This window comes from Homarus americanus, unplaced genomic scaffold (assembly GCF_018991925.1).
Source record: "Homarus americanus isolate GMGI-L3 unplaced genomic scaffold, GMGI_Hamer_2.0 scaffold34921, whole genome shotgun sequence".
Classification (NCBI taxonomy): domain Eukaryota; kingdom Metazoa; phylum Arthropoda; class Malacostraca; order Decapoda; family Nephropidae; genus Homarus; species Homarus americanus.
In genome coordinates this window covers 6,244,328-6,255,466 of record NW_024741901.1, presented here as the reverse complement: position 1 = coordinate 6,255,466, position 11,139 = coordinate 6,244,328, and the positions used below count along the sequence as shown (strand labels likewise).

Here is an 11,139-nt window from a genome sequence, read left to right as displayed (position 1 = left end):
CATCTTAGGGTTGGGTTAGGTTGTGGTTATGCTAGGCTAGTTTATGGTTATCTGTTTATAAGTTGGGCTGCGGTAGAATTAAGTTATGGTATTGTTTGACCATGTTATGGTTAGGCTACGTTATGGTTATGTTGGGCTTGATTAATTATTGTTGATTTAGTCTAGATTGTGGTAATATTAAGCTAGCTAGATGATATTATGCTACAATAAGTTTGTTTAATGGGAATTCTTTCATCCAGCTAGTTAGTTACCGACCAAATTAGATATTAAACTCATTCTTCCTTCACGTCATATAAGGAGGCAGATCCAACCCTTTCACTCCCTCACCTGCCTGACCTGATAATCTTTTCCTTGTTTCTCTACTTTTTACAGATCGGAAGGTCATTGTTGTGACGTCAAGTCGTCTAAAACATTTTCTCTTAATACTTGATATACTACATTGAGTCTGTATAAATATATATATATATATATATATATATATATATATATGCTGATAACCACAAGGAAAGAAAACACGAAGTTCCCAAGCGCTTTCGTGTAATTCACATCTTCAGGGGTGAGTACAGACTAAGGAGAAGTACAAAACAAGGTATATATATATATATATATATATATATATATATATATATATATATATATATATATATATATATATATATATATATATATATATATATATATATATATATATATAGAGGAGGGTGAGATCAAGTCCACAATGGTCAGGTATTAGGTAATGACCCTACTAATCTTCAAAAAGCCCAGCAGCAATCGGTAGTCAGGTCAGAGGGTAAGCTGACCCAATTAAGAAGATTTGTAACCAAGTGAGAAGATTGGGTCAGCTCACCCTCCTCTGTATATATATATATATATATATATATATATATATATATATATATATATATATATATATATATATATATATATATATATATATATATATATATATATATGTTTTGTACTTCTTAGTCTGTACTCACCCCTGAAGATGTGAATTACACGAAAGCGCTTGGGAATTTCGTGTTTTCTTTTTCCTTGTGGTTATCAGCATATATATATATATATATATATATATATATATATATATATATATATATATATATATATATATATATATATATATATATATATATATATATATATATGTGTGTGTGTGTGTGTGTGTGTGTGTAGATGCTAAACTTTGAACGTATAATTGAGATCGAATAAATCAATTCTTTGATCTGTAATTACTTTTGAGATAAATCACGTAATATTCTAGATAATTCGTTCTATGATTTACTAAAAAAAAGTAGGGTAGGTGGTGGATATACCAGGCAGGTGTGAACGTACGTATCGTCTCGTCTTTCCCCGTCAGCCAACAGGAAATCGCGTTATTTTCCTAGAGAGATCCCGGGGTCTCACCGCAGCTACTTCCATCAGTCTAGGCAGCCTCACGGCAGGGCACACAGGTTTATATAACTGGTAGCACTCGCACCAAAGCACCACTTGTGTGAGCTCTCTCGTAACGTGAGGACGGGGGAACGCAGACCCAGGGCAGCTAGCAAAGATGCGTGTAATCTGCGAGTCACTGTTTTTGTCCATTCTTGGGACTGTGCCTTCTTTGGTGATTGTGGCGGTTCTCTTCCACAACCCATCGTGTGCATTTCCAGGCTTCTCGTTGCTCGTAGCCTTTGCTGTGTTGTGTGCGTGTGTGGCCCTGCTCATGGCTCATTACCGACTGTTGGCGAGTCGTCCAGAAGGCCAACCACAGGTAAGAATAGACCTTTTTTTTGTATCATCTTGAGCCAGAAATCTCAAGGTTTCCTTAAGTTATTCTTCCCAATAAATGAGGATCAAAGATTATATATATTTATCTGATTTAGGATATATGAAATGATCATAGCCGAAACAACAGCGAATTTTCAATCTGACCACCGACACTAGATGTACAGTAGGTAACACAGAAAAATACATAAAAACGTACGAATCTTTGAGACTCCTCCTGGAGTAATATGTAGCAACAGTGTTCATTAGATGAACTGTGGAGCATGTGACTGTCCACAAAGGCATGTGAGCGGTGCAGACACTATAAAAAGCAGTGTGTTCAACACCAAGACAGCGTAAGTTGGTGGCAGTGTCATTTGTGTTGATAAGCACTTAACTTTTTCTTAATTTTAAGACTTGGAAAAACTCAGTTCTTCAAAGACCGGAAGTTAATAATGGTATCCCATTATATTTTATGATTTTACAAATGCGATAACATTATATAGACGATAATAGTTCATATGGTAACGTTCTGACACAAGACATTAATAACCTAAATATTTTAGGTGTCGAAATAGTGCCGTTTATGCCTTAGTTTATATTTTATTACTATCTTACTATTTTCCAAAAAAATGATCATTTATTCGCCTTTCACAAAGGAACAAAGTGCAACTTGGCAGCAAGCCTTAAAATCTCTACTAGCCGGCAACTCAATGTCAGGAAAAACTTAGGACATTTGGATTAACTCTAGTATAATGAGGAAGTTATTGTATATTTCGTTAACTATTTTTTTTTATCTTTGAAAAATAAGAACAAATTATGTTATAATATATACTGATATGTGTTTTCAGAGACAGTAGAATGTTTTGCCTAAATCATCAAAGATGACCTTTTCTCACTAATTTTCTCGTGTACAGCAGACACAATAAGTGAGGTGTTAGTTAACTATCTTCTATTAATGAGTCAAACCCTTACAACAATGACACTTAAAACCTAAGATAGTGTAAACCAATTCGTAACATTACTCCACCTGAAAATATACAATTATTTAGTTTATATTAGTTACCCCATGGCCGATGATTTTCTCTTATAAATACCTACGTCAAGCGCAAGACACGGAAACCTACTAGAGGCCCAAGGTTAGTTACCACAATAGTTCCTTACGTTGGACGTCAGGCTTTTAGTACCTTATCCATTTTCATTACCAAATAGATTACATGTGTATTATGTCCTCAATGTGGTAAATATTATACTCACAAAAAAAATATAATTTGTAAGAACGTTCGTGACTCGTAGCATCCCCTTAGCCCAGGAACATTTTCGTCTTATAAAGATTTCAAGTAAGAAGGGAATGTACAGTTGATTGGTTCTCTCTTGTCATGGAGGTAGACAACAAATACTGGCATGAATATAATTTACTCGTCTACATCTAAATCTTATTTCAAACAGCATAAGTAGAATTCTGATTATGCACTCATTGATATAGATTCTATGAATAGATAATTCCTGTTAAAGCTAAAGGAACAGAATACCTGTAGGTCTGACATATACAAGAAGACGATAAATCGTTATTCTTATCTTTTTTTATGGCAGCCAGAACACCTTTTGTTTCTACCAAAGACCAGATTAATCAGCCAGTCAGGGTCACTGTATACCTTTCGTTTAACCATTTAAGTACAGCTACAAGTGCATCTAATATATATATATATATATATATATATATATATATATATATATATATATATATATATATATATATATATATATATATGCATATATATGTCAGTACTAGGCCCACTCTTGTTCATAATCTACGTAAACGATCTAGATACTGGGATCAGCAGTGACATAGCGAGTTTGCGGATGACACCAAAATAGGGCGGCAAATGCACTTCAGGAGGATCTAAATACACTGCAGGGGTGGTCTGAAAAATGGCAAATGAAATTCAATACCAGCAAGTGCAGCGTACTTAATATTGGAAGAACAAATACTGTCAATGTATACAGCCTTAGCAACACCACCCTAGAGAAGTCGACCTGTGAAAGAGACTTAGGGGTACTTGTAAGCCCGGACCTACGGCCTAGAAAACAGTGCGTTAATGTTCGAAATAAGGCAAACAGAGTATTAGGTTTTATATCTAGAAGTGTAAGTAATAAGAGTGCAGAGGTCTTATTGCAACTATACCTTGCGCTAGTCAAGCCGCACCTCGATTATGCGGTTCAGTTCTGGTGCCCTTATTATAGAATGGATATCAATTCACATGAGTCGGTGCAGCAAAGAATGACGAAAATGATTCCGGGACTTAGAAACCTTCCATATCAAGATAGGTTAAAGAAACTAAACTTGCATTCCCTAGAAAGACGAAGAGTGCGGGGAGATATGATAGAAGTATTTAAGTGGGTGAAATGAATCAATAAAGGGGATATAGATAAAGTTCTTATAATATCCGAGCAGGATGGGACTCGGAGCAACGGATTTAAATTGGATAAGTTTAGGCTTAGGAGGGAGATAGGAAGGAACTGGTTTACAAATATGGTGGTGGACGAGTGGAACAAGCTTAGCAACTTTGTAGTAAGTGTTGGAACGCTGGGAAGTTTCAAAAGGAGGCTGGATAGATTCATGGACGATAGAGAGTGGTAGTAACCCGACAGGAGCTGCCATGCACAGGCCAACCGGCCTATTGCTGACTCCTTATTTTCTTATGTTCTTATATACAGTATATATATATATATATATATATATATATATATATATATATATATATATATATATATATATATATATATATATATATATATATATATATATATATATATATATATAAATAATCTTGTAAAATAATTATGTTGTTACTTACTTGGCTTTATGTACGAAATATCTCAGCGAGGTTTTAGTATACAGAGAATATCATCTTTGGTTCGTTGCCAAATAAAGAATGGATTAAAATTAGTACCTGTGAATGCTTGTGTTGCCACCACGGAGGTCTCCACGGTTGCCACAGTGTAGGGATTCTGCTGTTGTTTACCTCACGGTCGTAGTGGCCTAGTTAGAAAGGGAAGCCCGCTTCCTCTCCCTCACCCAATGTCCTTGATCCATAACCTTGCTGAAGATCCAAGATTCATTCTTTTGTCCGGCACTTAATGATATTTTCCCTTAGACACCCTTACTAAATTATCACTTTTAACATTACTGTATCTCGTATAATGCTTTTCTAGAAAATCTGTGTCTCAGTTAGCCTTGAATACATTTGAAGATCCTCTGCTTCAACGCAGTACTATAATAGGATTGATATGTGTGTGTGTGTGTAATTTGTCATCACATTCAGAAATCCCTGTACGTGTGTTGTTGTTTCTGATTCATTTAAGTGAAATGTCCTGGATTTCTTTAAATAATTTTGTTTGCATCACATCCCTGAAAAAAATGTAGAGTAATTTATGCACATTTCAACAGAATAAAGACCCTGAGTATGGCGGCAGTGTGTGTGACAGGAACACTACCGATGCTCCACCCAATTATGATGCAGTGATGGCCACACCTCCTCCATATGACCACCTCTGCACCACTGCCGACGAAGCCTATGTCTCCGTGACCGACATTCTCCCTTGCCAAGATGAAGACGCCAAGGTAACGCTAAGTACAGAGGAAAACCTAGACAAAGAACCTCCATCATACACAGACATCTCCAAGACCACCCCAGCGTGAGAACCAAGGGTCAGGTCCTCCGGGCTCAGTTGGCTATTAAGTGCGTCGACTCACAGTGAGTTATGATGTCTGGCTGTGGTGCGAGGAAACAATATGTGTTCAATGCCTTCCAAGTTCGCCAGTTCTGGTATATAAGCGCAGGAACATGATATGCTCAACGTTCACTCTCACTCCGGGAACAAAATTGTTTTTCGCATTAGATGTATGACGCAATCCTAATGTTCAGATTTGAAATAAGTAGCAGTGCCGCAGTGAACTGAACTTTACATGTTGTATTACAAGTGACAATGCGAATTCACCTGCATTGTGTTAAAATCAAAACTAGTACTCTTAAGATTTAAGGCTTGTTCAATAACTTAAAGATCTCTTAAAGAAGGATAATTTGTGTTTATCTGTCAAATCATGGGCCATACGTAACAGTTTTGGGGCAAAACATTACACAAGCACGGCACTGTTTCGTGTGTGGTATGCTCAAAGACCGTAGTTTTCATCTAAAATGTCTCTGGGGGTTGGTAAAGCTGGACTGACCAAAGGCATATGCGTATGGTTTGGTCCACCAGGCTCAGGGTAGTTTAGTACCTCGGTGAATAATAACAGACGGTCAGTGTGAGGGAAGTGATAATGACATAACATATAGTGTGTTCGTGAAGTGGCCCAGTTCATGTGTTAAAAGTTGGCAAATTTTATTATTTCGCACCTGCCTCTGTGTGTGTGTGTGTGTGTGTGTGTGTTTAAATACGATCAATGTGTGTGTGTTTACAGCCCCAAATATCAGTCATGCACACTCTGAACCCCTGAATTGCCCCGGAAACATACAAGAATCACTACCTGATGGTTTAGGTTAAGAAAGGTTAAGTTACATTAGGGTAGGTTAGGTTTGCGTTAAGGTAATTACTCTTAAGATAAAATAAGTATAGGGGGTATCCTTCAGGGAGTCACTCAGTTCTATTAGTACGTAAATCCTCCCCCACAAGACGCTGATTATTACTGGCTTCTGTGTTATCAAAATTTACTCATACATTTGTTTATTGATCTCTCACTACGTTCACTTGTTTCTAGAGTGTTGTTGTGTTAGTTCATGCTAATAAAATTGATGTTTTATGAAGTACAAGTTATTTGCTTCACATAAAGAGTTTCCTGTGATGACATTAATAACATGTATATTTTGAGCGATAATTGATGTTTAGATATATTTATTAATTATGTTTTATTTTCCTACACTCACACACAGCTAAATAAATTTATATGGCTATAGATTGATCGATAGCTAGACAGATATGGATAAATTTAGTGTCGTCATAGATAGATAGATATAGATAAATAACATTAATATTATATAAATAGGTAGACAGATATAAAGAAATATATATAGATTGATAGAAATATAGATATGCTGGGGAAGTGAGGAACTAATAATCCCCATCTTCCTGCACATTATGTCTGCACATTATGTCTTCCTTATCCACTTGTGTGGATAAGGAAGACAGTGATCATAGTGTTAGATGGATATATTTTCAGCCCGTTCACTATCCCTGCGATAGATTGTAGGGAGAAGAGCCTCTGAACGTATGCTGGGCTTATATTTAGGCCTAAGAGATCCTGATTGGGTAGCCATTTTTTCGAGAATCAGTTATTGATTAATCTCAATAGAAGATTTGCAAATAAACATCTGTAATGCTATGTGTCTTTTATTTTTATCATTAGTTAACTAGTTTTTTTTATAATATTCTGTTGATTTATTTTAATATTTGAAACAATAATTTTGTTACTTTTTTACTTTCAGTACTTGAGGAATGAGATACTTTTTTACTTGTGCTTGAGTACATTGAACTTTGGATACTTTAACCTCTACTTGAGTAAAATTTTGCCAATGTAACACTACTTTTACTTATGTAACAAAGTTCGGTTCTTTTTACAACTCTGCCTGTATTCAATAACTGACTAGGAAACCAAGCTACGTTAAAGAGGTCAACGTTTTTTAGGAAAGTCTTCGAGGTAGTAGATAATGACGAAAATTACAATGTTATTTACTTAGACTTTAGCAAAGCATTTGACAGAGTACCGCATCAGAGGCTTCTGAGAAAAATTAAGGCTCATGGTATCGAGGGGAAAGTTTTAAATTGGATAAAATCATGGCTCACCGATAGAACGCAGAGGGTCAGCGTAGATGGTGTTAAATCTGAGTGGGGCCGTGTAACCAGTGGGGTTCCCCAGGGGTCAGTACTAGGCCCACTCTTGTTCATAATCTACATAAACTATTTAGATACTGGGATCAGCAGTGACATAAGCAAGTTTGCGGATGACACCAAAATAGGGCGGCAAATTAATTCAGGGCAGGTTGCAAATGCATTACAGGAGGATCTAAATAAACTGCAGGGGTGGTCTGAAAAATGGCAAATGAAATTCAACACCAGCAAGTGCAGCGTACTTAATATTGGAAGAACAAATACTTATCATGTATACAGCCTTAACAACATCAACCTAGAGAAGTCGACTTGTGAAAGAGACCTAGGGTAACTTGTAAGCCCGGACCTACGGCCTAGAAAACAGTGCGTTAATGTTCGAAATAAGGCAAACAGAGTATTGGGTTTTATATCTAGAAGTGCAAGTAACAAGAGTGCAGAGGTCTTATTGCAACTATATCTTGCGCTAGTTAGGCCGCACCTCGATTATGCGATTCAGTTCTGGTGCCCCTATTATAGAATGGATATAAATTCACTAGAGTCGGTGCAGCGAAGAATGACAAAAATGATTCCGGGACTTAGAAACCTTCCATATCAGGATAGGTTAAAGAAACTTAACTTGCATTCCCTAGAAAGACGAAGAGTGCGGGGAGATATGATAGAAGTATTTAAGTGGGTGAAAGGAATCAATAAAGGGGATATAGATAAAGTTCTTATAATATCCGAGCAGGATAGGACTCGGAGCAACGGATTCAAATTGGATAAGTTTAGGTTTAGGAGGGAGATAGGAAGAAACTGGTTCACAAATAGGGTGGTGGACGAGTGGAGCAAGCTTAGCAACTTTGTAGTAAGTGCGGGAACTCTGGAAAGTTTCAAAAGGAGGCTAGATAGATTCATGGATGATAGAGAGTGGTAGTAACTCTCGACAGGAGTTGCCATGCACAGGCCAACCGGCCTATTGCAGACTCCTTATTTTCTTATGTTCGTAAGGTCATTCAACTCCCCAGTGAGCTCTGACCTCTCCATAATGATCAAAACGGCAGAAAGTTCTAAATCGATCTATATTATATTTCGATATGACTTTATATCGACTCCCAAGTAAAGATGTTGACTTGGATAGGAATACTGCAAAAATCAAATATAGTTTAATTCATATCACGTGAAGGTTAGAGACCCCAGTTTATTTCACCTGATGATGAAACACCCTAGCGCTGGGTTAGGGTATATTAGCGTTAGTGTGAAAAAAAGGCTGGGGTTTTTCTTCATGAGGAGTTGTGTAAAGAAGTACTATATGAATTCAGTTCTAAATAATCACGGACCAGATTAAAACTAGAGAGAAAAGTGTGGTAATAGTGAGACACAGTACATCAGGAAGTGAGTTGGTAATGGAGAAGTTGAAGAGGATAAAGGCAATATATGGTTTACCAGGAATGAATGGAAATAGTGAGGTACTGCTTCATATATATGATGACAAAGGGTTGATAGTGAGGAATAAACGGGTCAATAAGAAAGAAGATTCAGGAGTAGATATGAAGATTATATTATGGAAAATATAGAGGTTAGACTAGAGGGGTGGAACAAGGAGTGTCTGGCCATTTATTGGTATTTTGAGAGTCTAAACCAGTGTAAAGAAGTTCTAAATTATCGCCTATCGTAGTGAGAAGGATATATATATATATATATATATATATATATATATATATATATATATATATATATATATATATATATATATATATATATATATATATATATATGTAATATTCAGAAATTTCAAATGCCCAGCCATTAGCGATACTGAGCGTTCAAGGTCGTCTGAGAGAAGAGAGCGCTCCCCTCACAAAGTGGGAGGTTGTGGAACTAGGCCTATATGATATTAAATGTAATTTGCCGAATTAATAATGATGCGATTCATGAAGTTAAGGGACTATTATCGAATTTGAAATTATTATAGATCGTTTATCAGTCTGAATAATGTTACGGGTGTCCCAAGGAGTTATTAGTTAGGCGGAAAATATGTCACGTAGGCCTAAGCTAGCGCCTTGGAGAGACGCGACGCTGGCTCTCCCTCAGTCACGGGGAAGCATTCAGACAAACAAGACGTCCCTTCTCGTCCGTCACAGAAATAGTCACGTGGCCTAGTCACCTGTGTTGCACGATTGCAGTATAACAAGTAAGTCTCATTCGATCTCAGACAGGGTTAGATAAGACAGTGGTAAAGTTAACAAGAGCTAACAGTGAGTTCATTTCAGGGTTTCCGTCAGAACCCACTTGACGGGAGTTTGACTGCGAGAGTGATGACCGCAAGAGATTGACTGCCGTTTGAGACTGCCGTTGATGATTGAGGGTGGCGATTGTCGCCATTGGACCGATCAGTGTAGGCTTGTCACTGTTTAGCGGGGTATCAAAGGATCTCTTGAGGGAATCTAGCCGTCTGGGTGCCCAGCTGACGACGGGACGATCGTTGGGGTCATCAGCTCTCCTCTACCTCGGCTCACAACACCACATGTCTCGAGCAGCTTAGTGAAACCCTCTTGCTAACGGAAAGCTAAAGCTTCTCTCAACTGTACAAGGTCTGATTTGCTCACTCCCTTCCGTTTCATGGATGTACTGGGGGTAAAGTGGGACCAGCTGAGTGATACAGGGTCGCACACTGAGACCATGAGTCTAGGGGATACCTAGAGGAACATTTTATCTCCCTTATTACGGGTGTATGTTGAGTTGGGTGGAGCATGGTTCACGGGTATTGTTGGACCCAGTAACAAACCAATAATAGTGACAATATATTTGGGTGTAGTTAATACCATTTCTCAGTTACTGATATTATCTTGACGTGTGTAGTTTAATATTTCTTAAACAATTTTGATAGTATTGTTTTTTGAATGTTTGTGTCACTAAATGGAACCAGAGTGATACTGTGATTTGATTCTTTTAATGCATCTAATTTTTCTTCATAATTCCGATCTCAGGTATAACCTTGTTCCCCAGAGTAGTGGTTAAGTTAGGTTAGGAAGTGTGCATCTGTTGGGGTGATATAATTTTGTGAGTGCCCTTAAGGCCTATTCATTGTAGAGTATTTAATTTCTTATTTTTTAATACCATTTCCTCAGTGACTGATATTATTTTGTTGAAAGCCCCTAAGGCCTATTCATTGTAGAGTATTTAATTTCTTATTTTTAATACCATTTCCTCAGTGACTGATATTATTTTGTGAAAGCCCTTAAGGCCTGTTTCATGTGTGCAAGCAACATTTCTTAATACTTCAAATTTATTGTTGCCTGAGTTTCTAATAATTTCTATATCATGTTTAACTTTTATTCCCCAGAGTAGTGTTTTAAGTTCAAGTTAAGAGGTGCGCATATTGGTGTACCATTATTTGATTGTGTTTGTAGTGTTGGAGGGAATATAAGTGTCTAAATTTTACAGTGTGTCTCATTCATCCCAGTCACAGACGCTATCCTTCCACGGGTCACGGACAATTCATTTTGTTTAGTAGATTTAAGTGTT

At 37.0% G+C, this 11,139-nt stretch overlaps 1 protein-coding gene across 1 annotated transcript; it reads left to right on the top strand.

The window, feature by feature from the left end:
- Positions 1–1,432: 1,432 nt before the first annotated feature.
- On the top strand, positions 1,433–7,127 carry LOC121876265. The gene is made up of 2 exons (XM_042381300.1): positions 1,433–1,753; positions 5,198–7,127. Exons 1-2 carry the CDS (start codon positions 1,550–1,552, stop codon positions 5,447–5,449), a joined length of 456 nt encoding a protein of 151 aa, XP_042237234.1. The 5' UTR covers positions 1,433–1,549; the 3' UTR covers positions 5,450–7,127.
- The last annotated feature ends 4,012 nt before the right edge of the window (positions 7,128–11,139 follow it).